The sequence below is a fragment of the Cajanus cajan genome, chromosome 11, assembly GCF_000230855.2.
Source record: "Cajanus cajan strain Asha chromosome 11, NIPB_CcT2T_4, whole genome shotgun sequence".
Classification (NCBI taxonomy): Eukaryota; Viridiplantae; Streptophyta; class Magnoliopsida; order Fabales; family Fabaceae; genus Cajanus; species Cajanus cajan.
In genome coordinates, this window is record NC_138527.1 from 9,196,895 (window position 1) to 9,214,498 (window position 17,604).

The window sequence follows — 17,604 nt, forward strand, 5'->3', positions numbered from 1 at the left end:
AATACCCTACCAGCAGTAGTAGGTCTGTCACCCCTCTGTGTATCAGCTCTCTGTGCACCACTCCTCTGAGTATCAGCCCTCTGTACATTACTCCTCTGAGTGCTCCTCTCTGGTCTATCCCCCGTAGGACAATTTGCCGATTCGTGGCCCATCTGATGACATCTGAAGCAACGGTTCTCCGTGTGCGGACAGTCCCTGATAAAGTGGGGCCCAGCACACCTGAAACATCTCAGAGTGGCACCTCCACTCTGTCTATCTCCACTAGCAGCACTGAAAGATTGCCTATAAACAGAACCCCCTCGCTGTGGTTGGGGCCTGTCATATGGTTTCCTCTGACTCTCACCCTTCTTGGACCCATATGGTCCCCCAATAGTCCTTACAGTACGGTTGCCACCTTCCAACTGCTCAACCACCTTCGCCTTCTCCACTAAGGCTGGGAACTCCGTGATGGCCATAGGCACCACCATCCTCTTCAGCTCATATCTCAATCCATCTGCAAATTTCCTGCATTTCCAAGCCTCAGGCATAACCTGCGAATAAAAACGGGCCAGGTGCTCGAATTTTATCGCATACTCAGAAACTGTCATCCCACCCTGATGCAGTCGCATAAATTCAACCTCCTTGGCGTGCCTTACACTGTCAGGAAAGTATTTCTCCATGAACATTGTCCTGAAACATTCCCAGTCAACGGTAACTCCTCTAGCAACAAGCATCTGATAGGTGCCTCTCCACCAATGCTCAGCCTCTCCCACAAGCATGTACACAGCATATGCTAACCTCCTCTCTGGAGGACATCCCAGTACGGTAAAGATCTTCTCCAATTCACGGATCCAGCGGTCAGCTACCTCTGAATCCCCATCTCCAGTAAACTGCGGAGGGTTACACTTTCGGAACTCAGCAAGATCCCGGCTCTCCTGTGACCCTGCAGGTCTTGCTGCACTAACTGCAGCTCTCTCAACCTCCATCCTAGCAAAATAGGTATTTTGTTGTTGCATAGCCATGGCCAACATCTCGAGGGCACGGGCTATCTGCTCATTTGTCCTAGTCATTTTCTACAAAGATAACAACTTCTTTAGTAAACAGTAACTAAGCCACACAAAATCAATAGCACAACAAATCACCACAACAATTTCAGCACAGCAGACATCACAGCAAAACAACACAGCACAGAGCTAACACAGCAAAAAGCCTAAAGGAACTACCCCCAAAGAGTGTCCACTAGACTCTAACTGCTCTGATACCATTAAAGTGTAACGACCCGGCTGGTCACTACACACGGTATAGCACACTAAAACACCAGACAGATAGAACAAGTATATAAATATAGGATCTAGAATATATAAATATACAAGATTCCAGTCTGACTAGAGTTAAAGTGTACCAAGGAAAATTACAACCAAATGCTACTATCCCAAGTAGCTACAAGCAAAATATCCACACAAGCAAATTAGCTCCAAAGTCCGCCGGAGACTCATCCCAAGACGCCCACCTATTTCTGCTCTGCTCCCATACAAAGTATGATCATCGCAGTTCCAACCACATGGAAAACATGCAAGGGTAAGCTAGTATTCTTTAAAAATCAAAACATACTAGTAAAGGATTAGCAATGTAAATAAATTCATCGTTATAATTATCAACACATCTGCACAGCTTATATTGCTCAACAACATCAGCACCGTAATGCGGTTATATCAACACTGCTTAGTAGCAGCAACTGCACCACTCTAGTGGCTATAACAACACCGACTTAGCGGCAACAACAACACCACTCTAGTGGCTATAACAACACCGACTTAGCGGCAACAACAGCACCACTCTAGTGGCTATAACAACACCGACTTAGCGGCAACAACAGCACCACTCTAGTGGCTATAACAACACCGACTTAGCGGCAACAACAGCACCACTCTAGTGGCTATAACAACACCGACTTAGCGGCAACAACAGCACCACTCTAGTGGCTATAACAACACCGACTTAGCGGCAACAACAGCACCAACAACACCACCTCAAGTGGGTATAATCAGCATACAGCTCAGCATTATGTAGTACAATACTGTTAAAAATCAACATATAATTCAGCTCGACTCAACAACAAAATTTGACACAGTTCAAAAATATTCATTTATTATTAATCATCAAACAATTAATAATTTCAAAAATTAACTTCCCTTACTTGGATAATCCTGAACCGAAATTTGAGCAGAACCTCCTCCTCTTTCTCCTCTTTTCTTTATTCTGACAGAACCACCTCTACCGGATTCCTCTTCCTCTTTCTCCTCCTTTCCTTTCCTCCCTCTTTCTCTAAGGATTTTCTCTTCCCAAGGTATGAATTTTCGTAACTCCCCAAGCCCCTATTTATAGCAATTCTGGCTCCTCTACCCGGTACGGCCGTTCCAAAAAGCGGAACGCCCGTTCTGGGCTCGAAAAAGCTACGCAAATTTTTGAACTGGAACGGCCCGTTCCAAATACGGAACGGCCCGTTCCCAATTTCCAGCAGAACGGCCCGTACTCCTTTTGAAACGGCCTGTTCTCCCTTTAGAACGGCCCGTTTCACAATCAGAACGGCCCGTTCTCCTTGTCGGAACGGCCGTTCTGAGCCCGTTCTCATTCAAGATTTTTAGTTAAATTTTAAAGCTTGGAACGGCCCGTTTTGCTTTTGGAACGGCCCGTTCCAAATTACCAAAACACCCTTCAAATTTTTTGAAAATTGCGAAAATGCCATCAATAATTACAATAATACCCCTATACCTTTATAAAATTCACGAAAATGCCATTTTAATAATAAATAATAATAATAATAAAAAAAATAAGGTATTACAAATATAACACAACAAGACAATGAATAAGAAATTGTAAAGGCCGGATCTTTATAATCACCTATATACTAACACATGTTTATATATATCATAAGGATAACAACATAAAAATAGAGATGGTTAACCACACATGGGATAATAAGAAAGAAGAAATAGAATGTGACAAAAATAGTTGTACAATTTAAAAACTCAGCAAATATGTATAGAATTTGAAAATATAGAGAGGCAACCCATAAATAAAAAATGAAATGGAAAGTTGATACACTTTGGGGGAATAATAAATTTTTTTTTATATAATTATTATAGATCAAAACTAATATATGAAAAATGTTTATATTGTAGTTCTAATGTGAAAATTTTAAAAGATATCTAAAATTATTTATAATTGGTTTCAATGATTTTATTCCCATATCACAAGTATTTTGTGTTTGCTGTTAATTATTTCATTTTACAATATCTAAAGCATTTGTTAGTATTTGTTTTATTTAATGTATGAAACAAATTGATCCAAAAAGAAAATTACAATGCCAAACAATTAGAATTGATGATAAATTAAATATGACTTTTAGGTTGATTATTATAAATGTCAATCAACATACCACATATGAATCTAGTGCGGTTGGGTCACAGTGTAAAAACTAATATTTACATCATCAACATAGAAATTAATTTCTTTGAGAGAAACGTGTTGTAAGAGAGAAAAACGAATTTAATTAAGATGTAATAAGGCCATAATTAAAAGTGTTTATGCTTGTGTGTTCAATCACATATTACTATATGTGTATGTATGATGAGTTTTTTTTTATAATGTTATTGTAACAACTATCCTAAAATTCATTTTTCATATATGATTTGATTTTAGGCAGCAAGTTTAATTTGTCAACATAATAATTAAGCAGTGTCAAAAAATAGTAATAATTAAGCAAGCTAGTATCAAAAATTAATACCCTTAAATTAGTTGACTCTTTAAGTGACTATTTTTTTAAGGAAGGTAACTCATCGGGCTTATCCTAAAGTATACCAGAACATATATATGAGAAAAACTGTTATTGAAAAAATCAACTATTAGCCAACAATTTTTGCCAATAAAGTCTTACGTGACATATGTCAAACTGAAATTTGACTTTTGATAATGAAAAAGGTTTCCTGTAAAAGACAAAATTGATATGGGAATACTGTGGAAAACAAAAATACAGGTAGATTAAAGAACAAAATGATTGAATTTGTAAAAAACTAATGACTAGATACATGATCCTTAAAAGTATTGAAGACAAGCAAAAACAGCTAATAACTTGCGTAAAAGAAGTGGTTAGGTCGACTAATATTGGCAAGTAGCAAGAATATAAAATTTGCATAAATCTTGAAGACTTGGTGTGGTTTTCCATAGTTTCTTTTCAATCACTTTTCATAATGTATGTGAAAATAACTCTATGTTATGCTACTCTTTTATTATTTTCTTTATCTTCAGCAGAATATGTGAAACTCATAGTGAGTGGGGTCACATCCATTGCTACGACAGATAATAATTTTGTTTGTGCAACTTTGGACTGGTGGCCTGCTAATAAGTGCAACTACAACGATTGTCCCTGGGCACAAACGGGCATTCTGAATTTGGTATTTACCATTAGGCACCAATTCACCATGTATATTTTCATCGTACATAATTTCAATAGAAAAAGAATATAACTAGTTTCCCATGTGTTTGTTGTTGCAACTTTTGCAGGACTTGAGTAACAAAGTTCTATCAAATGCAATCAAGGGTAGGTTCTATTTTTCTCAGGTCTAATCATATGATCATTTTAAAAAGAGAAAAAACTTACAAGAAAAAGTATTGTTGGCCCTTCTAGGTTGTTTGCTTTTGTATCAATCATTTTTTGTCATCCTCGTTCTTTAGTTTAGTGGAGGCAAGATGTGACATTTTAATTGTCAAATGTCTATAGCATATATCATATGATCATGTGTAGACAATATTAGTCTATGAATTTCACATAACCTATCATTCCAAACTTTTGCAGCATTTAATCCCCTGAGGATCAGATTAGGAGGTTCAGTGGAAGATCAGATTGTTTACCAATTTGGGAAGCAAAAGAAATGCCCTCATTTCAAGAAGAGAGAAGGTGGTCTTTTGGGTTTCAGCACAACATGCTTTCGCAGAATGAGATGGGATGAAGTACATGAGTTTTTTTAACAAAACTGGTACTTGTTTAGTTTTTACCATTCATTTTTCAGCACAAGGTACTATGATATATGTTAGTAGCGTGCTACATTCAATTCTGACATGCATTTTTTTTTCTTTATTTGCGTATTTTGCAGAGTGAAATTAATTTTTGGGTTGAATACTCTCACTGGAAAGAAAAATTCCATACAAGACAAGTTGAACTTGGTTGGAAACTGGAATCCAAAAAATGCCATAAGTCTCATGAAGTACACAATATCAAAAGGATACAAAATGGATTCATATGAATTGGGTAGCTAAATTAAATCTTCAATTAATTTTGATTCAACCTTCGATATTTGAATTACATGCATATATATCTCTACGTATGTTATTTTTTTTATTTTCTCCGATTGATCCCATGTGCATTATGATTTATGATGCTTAATAGGAAATGAGCTATGTGCTGAGGGGATAGGAGCCAGAGTAGACAGTGTTCAATATGCTAAAGACATCACTATGCTCAAACGTATAGTTAATCTACTATACCCAGATGCTTCTAGAAGGCCTAAAGTGTTAGGCCCCGGTGGTTTCTATGGTAAGGAATGGTTTCAAAGCTTCTTACTAAATGTTGGGCCTGGCGTGGTTGATGGAGTGACCCACCACATTTACAACCTTGGTGCCGGTATGTATGTGTGTGTGAGTGTATGTATATATATTTATATTGTTTTTTCTTTTTTTTCAATAGCAATAGCATGCACTTTACTACTTAGCTCTTAGTGATTGTTTTGCTTCTAACAATATTTATTCCAAATGAATTAAGGTGTTGACAAGGATGTTATCAACAAGATTCAAGCCCCATATTTCTTGAGTCAAGTTTCTGAAACTTTCAAAAATGTTGCTCAAGCAGTCAAGGAATTCACACCGTGGGCAGCACCATGGGTTGGGGAAGCTGGTGGAGCCTATAACAGTGGTAGCAAAGATGTGTCTCACACTTTTTTTAATGGGTTTTGGTCGGTCTAATATGCCAATGAATTGAGTTCTTTTTTGTTTCTTTTTCAAAATTTTGCAACTATATATGTTAAGATCTCTTAACTTAATATAAATAGGTACTTGGACCAGTTGGGCATGACATCAACCTTAAACCACAAGGTTTATTGTAGACAAACTCTAGTTGGAGGAAACTATGGTTTTCTAAACACAACAAGCTTCATTCCTAACCCGGATTATTATGGGTAAGTCGTGTTTCATTTGTGTGGGAGAGGCACTCGCTACTAATGAATGTCTAATTCATTTAAAACTTACCCTAGCATGCACAACCAACATTCTTTATCTGTTATATTTCTAAGTTAATATTCTACAAAAATTTATCAAAAAACCTAAGTGATCAAGACTTAATTATGGATTCACATGTCATTCTAATCAAAACGTATTTTGATCAACTAGAGCGCTTTTATGGCATCGACTTATGGGAAGCAAAGTGCTTTCGGTTTCCCACGAAGGATCACCGTGCATACGCTCATTGCTCAAAGAAAGGGGTAAGCTCATTTATCTCAAAATGTCTTTTTTTTATTTTTTTTCTCCCCTTATTTTGTCTTCACAAAAAAAACTATTCATATAGAGGTTAACAACACCATTCTATAGAAAAATAATTAGCATATCATAAAGTGTTACAATTATTTAGGAAAAAGTAATTATATAGATTAAATCAAACAAGTTTCTATAACGTCTAAAGACAATGTGTGCCATTTGTTCTTAATCTTATTTCTCTTTCTAATTAATCACTACTAGTTGCTTTCCTTACTCTCAGCCTGGAATCACTATGCTACTCATAAACATATCCAATTCCACTACTTTCAATGTATCCCTCGTTGATGACATGAATTTGGATCCCGTCTTGGAGACGATACCAGGAAAAGTACCAACGACTACTAGGGAAGAATACCATCTGACACCCAAAGATGGAAACATTCGAAGTGATGTGGTATTATTGAATGGAACTCCACTACAATTGACAAATTCACTAGACATACCAGAAATGAAACCACGGTTGGTTGATGCTTCTTCTCCAATCAAAGCAGACCCTAACTCAATTGTATTTGTCTATACCAAGAGTTTCAATGCACCAACATGTTGATAACAAGTACAAACTGTTAATTAGAAACTTACAATACAAGAATTTATACATATCTAGAGTTTCATTGTTCCAACACATACACATGATATCAATCTGCAATATGACAATAAAATATTAAAATGTTAGTGTGAGAAACTATATCTAATTCTAATTACTAGAACATTAATAAAATTTTAATGAAAAATTCGTAGTTGATTTATTAGAATGATTACGCATTTATATTTGTATATACCAAGAACTTCAATGCACCAGCATGTGGATAATAAGCACAAAATGTTAATTAGCAACATACAAGACAACAATTTGTACATATTTATAACTTTACTGTTTCATCACGTCCACATAATATTAATCAACAATGTCGGTAACTAATTTGTATTCTAATTAGTAGCTGATCGACAAATTTTATTGACCAATCCGTAGTTGATTTATTAGAATGATTATGAAATTTATATAACTGTTGTATTATATTATTTGAGAGGTTTTATTAAAGATTTAGAATATTATAGAGAAAAATAAATTAGTTTTTTTTAAATTCAATTAAAAAATAATGTTGAAATTCCTGCTAAAAGTAAAATCCCATTTTTCACAAAATAAATAAAATATTTCTTGATAAAATAATTATAGTTTCTAACGTAATTAATTAAATTAATTGGGTTAGTAACATAATTAAAATATTTATTAAATAAAATAAAAAAGGCTATAGAGGATAAAAAGACTATTGGGTTGGACTATGTGACCAATTAACCTAAAAGCTTATTAAAAACAAAAAAATATGGGTTAGGTATTTTCTTACGTGTCATTCTAAACCGTAAAAGCACATGAAATTGGGGATAAGAAAAGTCCAGGACAAGCAAGGCAGGCAAACACCAAGTTTATTAAATTAAAGCCCAAGTTTGGTCTATTATTTGTCATACACTTTTTTTATAAGCCTAGCCTGTCTCTTTTAAAAGCATGGTATGACCTATTAGCCTATTTAATATCCTATCTTACGTTATCTACGTTAAATAAGCCAGTAAACGCAAATTTAAATAAGTCAACAAATCTATTTTTTAATACTCGTGCATGTGTTTTTTGAATTTGCATGATAAAAAATAATTAGTTTAAATTCTTATTATTAAAATTTAGAGTTTAAAATAAAATTAATAAATTCACATAAGAGGGAATACTCAAGCATTATTATGTTCATTAACATGCACTCAGGTAGAGTGAGTTGAAAGAAGAGAGTCTTATTTTTTTGAAAAAAAAATCTAAATAGCCAGCAATGACGCTGAAGGAAAAAAGTAGACAAAGATTTAGCTACTAAAATTTTCTATTTTCTATTTCTTGATTTCATTTTTGTGACACCTTCTATCTCGCGAATAAATAAAACTGAATGCAAGACTCTTTCATAAATAAAATCTAACGTGTTCAACATAGAAGGTATCACATTTTTAACCAAACAAAACCAACTGAAATCTCAATTAAATCCACTACAACAAAACAAACAATTATCTTAAAACTTGACAAAAGAAGATAATCTCTCTCTAAGTCCCGATATCACATCGTATCAGAGCAGAAACCCAACAACAAGGACCAGGTCGCACCAACAACATCCTTAACCTCATGATGTAAATCACTTACAAGAACATATAATAGAGATAACACAAAACAAGGAGAGTGAGAAACATCTCACCTGGCTCACGAGGTAGAATATAATTGGATAACCAAACACAATAAAAAAGTAAAAATACATATCATAACAGATTACAGAAAAAGATATTGATACAACAAAATACAATTCAACTAATAATAAATAAATCATATAACCAATATAATTCATCACATAAATTCACTTGTATACATGTACATATGATTCAATTGACATGGACCTCATAATGCATATGCATTTAGCACCGGTAAAATCAATTGTCAATTATTGCCCGAATGCTGACGATTGTCAATTTTTGCTTGAAGGCCACCACCCGAAGGCTAAGTCTCAATTAAGCATATGATGCATGTCAAACAGGACTCACAACATTATCATATTATAATAATATGCATCATAAATGCATGTCAATTTACTTTCACAATAGCCTCATCTATATACAAAGGCAAAACCTCATTCACTTTATCAAGATATCGATGTAAATACTCAAAGAATTTATCGTTTAATGATTTGTTGTACACATTTCATTTACAACATTCAATTGTCATAACTTCACATTTCATATTCAATCATCTCAAACAATTAGTACAAGAATCATTCCTTGGACAAGATAACCAACACATAATACATTGTATCACACAAGAGTCATAAGTTCACATTTCAAACACACATTTACATACATTAGCTCGATACACCTCAAGTCATTAACAATCAAATCACATCAAAAATATTCACAATTGTTCTCTTTCATGATTTCTCTTTCCTAAATATTGTTATAGGTACCTCAAATTATTCATAAGATCAAACACCTAAACAGTAAAGCTATTCATTATCGTCTTTCACACACTATATTTTCATAACTTAATCTTCTATGACATTGTCTTGTCTAAACACCTTTTCTACAGACATACATATGGTATCAATTTGATATTAACGTTCCTTGAAATATAAGGCAATTTTGTACAACTTCTATGCTTATATTAAGAGCTAGTTCTACCATCAACTATTTTTAAAAATTACAAAATCTCAACATTTCAACCTAAATCTGACAGCCTAACCTCCTCTCACTAACTTGACCATAACTCGAGATCTAGACCTCCTTTTTAAGTTATTTCAATGGTATTTGAAAGCTTATATCCAAGGATACAACTTTCATGTAGATTAGAAATCCTAATTATTTCATTCATGTCTACTATAAAGGCTTATAATATACACATGTTACATTTCGCCCATAGAATATGAGGTTCATCTTTTAACTCACATAACTCGATCATTCCTTAACATTTTTAGATGATTCTTGAGTCTAAACTATAGCCCAAATATATAATTTCTAACCCAACACCAAAAACTCTATTTTATTAATCACACACAAAGAAATTCCATCAATATCAAAGTATAATCATATAAGAATTCAGAACAAGGCACAACTAATACCCAAACTCTCTTCTCATTTCCAATTGGTAAAATCATAAATTAAAGCCTAATATTAGTTTATTATACCCTCAATTACTCAAATCCAACCTTAATTTCATATATTCGAGCATATAACATCAATCTTCACTTTTCTCTATAAGCAATGGTTACTTATAGGAACTACATGCATTCACAAGTTCTCAAACAATTTAAATTACATGAAATAATTTATATGTATAGTTCAAACATGACATATAATGCACATAATTACATATTTATTAAACTTTTCATTCAATCACCAAAAATGCATTCTCTTAGGGTTCCCATAGGTGTAACAACCCAATTTTCACTGGGTCAAGAGCCCAATTAAGGTGGTTTAGTAGCGCGGAACGGGCCATTCCAAATTACTAAATAGAGCTACTTTTGGGAGCCGGAAAGGGCCGTTCCGGATTTGGAACGGCCCGTTCAAAACCATAAAATTTGTCTATGATTCATAGTTGGGAACGGGCCGTTCCGGATTTCAGAAATGGCCTTTGAACCTTATTTGAGAATGGGCCGTTTGAAAATATGACCGTTGAGAGTTTTAATGCAAACCCCAGAAGGGGTCGTTCTGGTTTGAGAACAGGCCGTTCTGGATGTGAATTTTACACATGACGCGAGATTTCAGAACGGGCCATTCCGGATTTGAAATGGGTCGTTTCGCGAATCCTGATGCCTATAAATTGAGTGCTCTAACACTCCTAAAATCATATTTTTCAGTTCTGACTTCTTTCAGTTATGACTTCTTTCTTCTACATTCTCTTCTTTCCCTTCTACACTCTCTGAAGATTGAGGGGCACTTAGAGGAGGAGATCAAGAGATCTCTGTTTTGGTTTCAACTGCTATTTATCCAGGTATGGGGGAAAAGGGAATTATTTATGTGTAGAGTTACATGAGGGAATTGGGTAGAGGAAGAGTCCCTTATGATTATGAGTAATTTTATAATTATTTCTGTTTGGAGAATTATTGGTCTTATGTGATTCTGTATGTATTTAGGATTACGAATATATGATTTATTTGTAAAAATGATGCTATGGGAGAGAGAACGAAATTATAGAAAAGTGCCTGTAAGTTAGGTTTTGGAAAAATTAGATTATTTCTGTTTGAGGAATTAATGATACCATTAGATTCTGTATGTGTTGAGGATTAGAAATATATATTTAATTTGTAAGAATGACGATTTGGGAGAGAGAACGAAATTGTAGAAAAGTGCATGTGAGCTAGGTTTTAGAATAATTGTGGGTTTTACCGTTTATGTTAAATTATATTAAATTGATAATTCTATTGATTATTTTATTAATTTATGAATGTTATTATTATGTTAATTGATAAGAATTGATGATCTAGATGTGAATTGCTTGAGGGGTGTGTAAACCCTTATTTTTGTTGGATTTATCTGTTGTGTATGTGATATGGAATTGTGTATGTAATATGGAATTGAGATATGAGATGAGATGTTGTGTGGATATGATTATGATTGTGATTGTGGTACCTCACACTAATGACCAGGGATGAGACGAACCTTGAGTAGTGATGCTTCAAGGACGAGCGTGCCCCTGGCATAGTGTGGGATGAGTGAGGCAATTAACACGCATCACTTATGTCAAATATGGCAGCCCTGTCATAGGGTTAATTGCAAGACTTGTGTGGATTGGAATGTGACTGTGGTTCCTCACACTAATGACCAGGGATGAGACGAACCTTGGGTAAATGATGCTACGAGGATGAGCGTGCCCCTTGCATGGTGTGGGATGAATGAGGCAATTAACCCGTATCACTTGTGTCAGATGTGGCGTGGCCTTGGCATAGTGTTAATTGTAATATTTGTGTAGATTGTGATGGATTGATGTAATTGAGATGTGAAGATGATGAATGATTGATAAATTATGATATATATAAATTCTTGTGAATATTTCATTCAGTAAGGAGTTATGATGGATTATGTTGTGTTTTTTTTCTTGTGTGCTTTCCATATAGATGTTTTCTTTTCTCACCGTATAATTTGTGGATGTTTTAGGTGAGGAAGATCCGGCTTTTAGTGGCATCTAGAATGCCAACCATTGAGTTATGGATGTGCTCTGATATTGTGACATCGGGACAGAGGATTCTAGGATAAATTTTTATATGTATTTAGAGTTATACCTTCTGTTTTGAAAACAATTTGTAAACTCTCAAGTTTTACTTTCAAAATTTCATTTTTAATTATTTTAGTTATTTATGAAGGTTTCATGTGAACCCTTTTTACCGTTGTTGAATATTTTATTCTTTAGTTAATTACAAGATTTATTTATATGTGTTGGGGTAGTAAGGGTGTCACAATAGGAACTCACGAACAATTCAAGAGCCACAAGATTAGTTCAATACACAAAATTAAAAATAAATAGCATCAATTAAAGCAATGAAGAATCATATAGAAGACAAAGGAACTGATACAATTTGAGTTTCCCCCTCGTACAATGCATTTAACTGAAAAGAGATTGGGGTCCAATCTCACTACCTCGCAATTATCCCATGTCCAAAGGGAGATTACACACTCCCCTTTACCTCGATGAACGGTTGATGAAGGACATTGATCTCCGGGGTGTTCTCGTATGAGGTATGGATCTCCTTCCTATGAGCATATGCATAATATGAAAAATGAAAAGCGTAAATAAAATAACTCTCATAACCTAGTTTTTACAAACTTAACTCACACTTAACTCTTCAGTAAAAATACTTGAACCATAGTTCTCATTTCCTTTCCATCAAATATTAACACTTATAAATAAATAATATATCAAATAAACATATTTCTCCCAACCCAAATAATTATAACAAAAAATAGGGTTGTTCAAAAAAACCAAAAAAACCACATTGAATTTAAAACCAAACCAAACTATTTAAAAAAAAACGGAACCAATTATAATAAATTGAACCGGTTTTAATTTTTAAAATGAAACTAAAAAACTGAACTTATTTTTTTAAAAAGCTTTGGTTCACTAAAACCGGAGGTAGTGGGTTTGATGCGGATTTCGAACGGAATTAACTATTTCACCTAGTAAGTGAATGTGTTATTTTCGGCACGTGTATGCTATTGTATGGATGTGTGATTGTTGTAAGGTGTTATGTGGTGCAAGGAGAGTGAACTTGATCGGGGAGCACATTGATTATGAAGGTTATTCGGTGTTGCCTATGGCTATTCGGCAAGACACAATCATGGCCATTCGGAGAAACGAGTCTGAAAAGGTTCTTAAGATCGCTAACGTGAATGGTGGAAAATATTCTGTTTGCACTTATCCTGCTGATCCTCTCCAGGTGGATCCTCAAATCCTTTTGATCAAGCACTGTATAATAATGTGAAGCTTAAAACAGCTTTAAGAAGAGGATTATTGTTACTATTATTATTTATTCGTATAACAAATTTTACGATCAAGAGAAAGAGAGAAAAATATAAAATATTGGTGTGTAAATTGATGTATTAATAACACATATCTTCTAAGAATGTTTGTTTGCTATTCATTTTTGTCAATAAAATTGTTCTGTTTTGTTGATATTCATTGGATGTGTTTTTCATGCAGGAAATCGACTTGAAGAATCACAAATGGGGCCATTATTTTATTTGTGGGTGAGTTTATTTCATATTTCTCTTGTCGTTTCCTCGTTTTATTCTGAGGTATAATGGATAGCTCAATTAGATGTATGTGCTTTGTGTTTGTTCTCCTTAATGAACCTTGCTTAACGCTACCAAGATGATGCAGAGTATTGGTCATTCGAACTATTAGTCCTGGTCCTAGACTAGTGTGTATTCTGGTTACACTACTAGAAAGTTACTGTTCTACATCGCCAATTCTACATCGGTTTAGGTAGAACCGATGTAAAAATTGGATACGGTGGCATATTCGTAAATATAAGTTGAATGTAAAGCAAATTTACATCGGTTATGAACAAAACCGATGTAGATCTAAATGCGCGGTGGCAATTTTGTAAATATTTACAAATAGATCTACATCGGTTTTCAAAATAACCGATGTAGTATTACGTCGCGTGGAAGCCCTTTAGCTTCTTCACACATTCTCTATCTCTATGTGCTAGGGTTTCCTCCTCGCCAAATCTCCCCAAGATCTCTTCCGATTCTCTGACCTCTCCAACCCCGTCGGGCCCCTCTCCACCCTCCCCCTCGCCCACAGCTCCATCCTCTTCCTCGTCTACGATGGCAAGCGCCGCGTCCCCGGCCCCGCCTTCAACCCTGCCGGCTTCTTCGGCCATGGAAGACCTCATCGCCAAGCAGATGCGCGTCACGCACCAGGAGAATCCCCACTGCCAATCGTCTCCTTCGACCGCGACTGCGCCAACGCCTTCCAGCACTACGTCAACGACACCCTCGCCTTCGCCGTCAAGCGCGGCGGCTTCATATGCGGCACCGTCTTCGACGACGGCAAGGTTGAGGTCGACTTCATCTATGAGCCTCCCCAGCAGGGCTCCGAGGACCTCCGACGAGGAGAAGCTCGTCGATGCTATTGTCGTCAGCTTGGGGATGCGAAAAGTTGGCTTCATTTTCACGCAGACCATTAGCTTCAGGTTGTCAAGTATCATGCTGAGAGTGGCTTGAAGGAGTGGGTTACTGCAGTGGTCAAGCTTGAGGTTAATGAGGACATGGCCGCCGATGTGCATTTTGAACCGTTTCAGATGAGTGATGTGTGTGTTAAGTTGTTCAAGGAAGGCTGGTTCGAGACGGAGATAAAGGCTCTTATAGTTAAGTTATAGTGTTATATTTTTGCATTCAAATCAACAACGGGCTCATAACAACTACTGGAGAGGGAAACTTTGTTGTGGGATGGTGACAGATATTGGTTATGCTCCCATCTTATTGTGTATTATAATCTTTCTCACAATCCTCTTTGTCAACTGTGTTGTTGCAGGTATTTTAAAAATTGTATGCCAGTTTGCTATCCTTTTCTGTGATGAACCTTGACTGAATATTTTCACTAATTCCAGCTCCTAACCTTAAAAAGATTATTGCCATTGTTGGACTTTGGTCATGGACAACACTTTTTCTGGTATTTGGTGCCCTTATTGTTCTATAGGTGTAGTAGGTAATCTCCTTTGTCATGTATTCTTTCTATTTTTCTGTGTGATATGGTAATATACATATATGTACTTTCCTTGTATTTGTGTGATATTATACGCTTTGAATGAATACCTTCTATTGATGCATGCCTGTTGTTATGATGTGAATGCTCAAATAAAATTCTTTAGGAACTCAAGTTGGATCCAAGAGTTAGGACTTATAATTAGGACTAAAACTTGACAATCTGTCCTGAAATATCAAAAAAATATTCGAGTTTAATTCTAAACTTTCAATCTACGCTACTTTATTGATGCTATTTCAATCCGATGCAGTAAAGATCCAGGTTATATAAAACGGCCAGGAGACTTGGGTACTCAAAGTGATACCGAGGTATGTGGTTATTTCATGGCTTTTGTGTAAAACAATGTTGCTTTTGAGTGAACTATCATTTTGGATGGCTCCTCTCTTTCTTTTTTATTTATTTATTTATTAATTTTATGGTAGTATGTTGGGGTATAAACATATGAACATTGCAATTACACTGCAATCGCACATGTTGCAAATTAGATATCATATAGTTAGAAATGACTTGGTTTTATTTCAGCTGACGATGGATGTGATGGATGTGATATCAATACTTGATACAACTCCTTAAGATGGCAACATAATGTGTGTTACGTTACATCACTCATAATGTGTGTTAGGTTGTCCAATAAAGTAGTTGTTTTTTTCATAATAGCTCCTGTAGATGGCTTTTGAATTGTATGGTATGCTTGCTGGTAATGTTAGTCCTATGACTGGAGAGAATGTATTTACATCGGTTATGCAATAAACTGATGTAGAATTGCATATAGATTTACATCGGTTATAATAAGAACCGATGTAGATTTATGATTATTCTACATCGGTTTTAAAACCGATGTAAAATTGTACACATTTACTACGTCACTCTCTTCTACATCGGTTTTAGAACCGATGTAGATGATGTTAAAGAACCGATGTAAATAGCATGTCTTGTAGTAGTGTTACTTTATAAAAAAGAGTGCTTGCAATTTTATTTTAATGATATATTTACAATTTGTTCTGTAAAATTTGAAATGATATGCTATGTATGAATGAAGGAGTGTTGAATAATATAATAGATACAGTGGTTTTGTTTTTTGGATGAAAAAGAAAGAGTGTATGTGACACCCTCTACCCCAACATACATATACAGTAATTATAAAAAATATAAAAATTTTCATCATTAAAAATCAAATTTCCAGCCACGTAAGGGTAAAGAGTTCACATTCATAAACTTAATCCAAATAACATGCCGGTAAAATTACAAAGAATAAAAATTGAATTTTCCAAAATATATACTTTAATAAATCATAAACAATGTCATATTCTAATTCTATCTATGTCCCGATGTCACATGTCCTATCAGAGCAAAATCCCACATAGAAGCCTCAACTCCATCGTCCACATCCTCAGCCTCATGCTGTTGATGGTCTCCTGTATATCAAACAAGGGAAACAACACAAAAGAAAGGAGTGAGAAACATCTCACTCTGGCTCACGGTGTAGGAACGCACACCGGATAGCCAAACACAAACAATACAGTTACCTCATAGATCAATCAACAACAATAGCTTATCCAATCATCTAAGTCATACAAATAGTAATTTATCATCATTTAATAATAAGAATGCACATGCATGGACACGAACTACATATTATCATGCATGTGGCGCCAGTAAAACATCACATGGCATATTGCCGCTAGCAATACACGAAGAGTAGTCTAGGAGTACATGCCGGGTCACACCCTCTGCGCACTCTCACTAGAAGGATATACTACCAGAGTCTCGTCGGGATAGCTAAGCTGCGCAAGATACATCCCATGCACACAATGGGCGAGACTGGGACTTCCAAACCGAGCTATCCCCAAGGACTAATCCCCAAAGCTTTTACACTAGGGGGCCTTCTCTGGCGGTGTATTCCATATCGTACCCTTAAAACACTTATGCAAATGATGCATGTCAATCAAGACTCTATGCATTCTCATATCACATTATCGCATTTCGTCATCATATTTCATTATCACATTTCATATCCCATGTCTCAATCACATTTCACTTCACATCATCATATTCACAAAGCCTCCACAGAGCACTTTAATTTATATCAAAACTCGTTTATTTATAAAATTAAATACATATTTTTACATCTCATCAAACAAGGAATATAACAGAAAAATCAGAAATCAAAACAGAAACTATTTCATATTTTGCCTATTTCTCATAGGGTTTCCCGGAGGAACCCATAGAGCACTCTAGATCATATTAAAACATATTTATTTTCA

General features: G+C 35.2%; 1 protein-coding gene and 1 pseudogene across 1 annotated transcript; both read left to right on the forward strand.

Annotated features, from left to right (window-relative positions):
- Nucleotides 1–4,055: 4,055 nt before the first annotated feature.
- LOC145953340 (heparanase-like protein 2) lies at nucleotides 4,056–7,111 on the forward strand. Its single transcript, XM_083067279.1, has 9 exons — nucleotides 4,056–4,146; nucleotides 4,288–4,433; nucleotides 4,543–4,579; nucleotides 4,835–4,997; nucleotides 5,133–5,287; nucleotides 5,426–5,659; nucleotides 5,798–5,987; nucleotides 6,084–6,209; nucleotides 6,766–7,111. The coding sequence occupies exons 1-9, from the start codon at nucleotides 4,056–4,058 to the stop codon at nucleotides 7,109–7,111; spliced, it is 1,488 nt and encodes a 495-aa protein (XP_082923405.1).
- A 6,181-nt stretch (nucleotides 7,112–13,292) lies between these two features.
- On the forward strand, nucleotides 13,293–16,309 carry LOC145953341 (NPL4-like protein A pseudogene; annotated as a pseudogene).
- Nucleotides 16,310–17,604: the final 1,295 nt, after the last annotated feature.

Coding starts and splice junctions, on each gene's coding strand:
- LOC145953340 (XM_083067279.1), top strand. CDS start 4,056: ATGACTAGATACATGATCCTTAAAAGTATTGAAGACAAGCAAAAACAG. Junction 4,434..4,542: donor AAACGGGCATTCTGAATTTG/GTATTTACCATT, acceptor CAACTTTTGCAG/GACTTGAGTAACAAAGTTCT. Junction 4,998..5,132: donor AGATGGGATGAAGTACATGA/GTTTTTTTAACA, acceptor CGTATTTTGCAG/AGTGAAATTAATTTTTGGGT.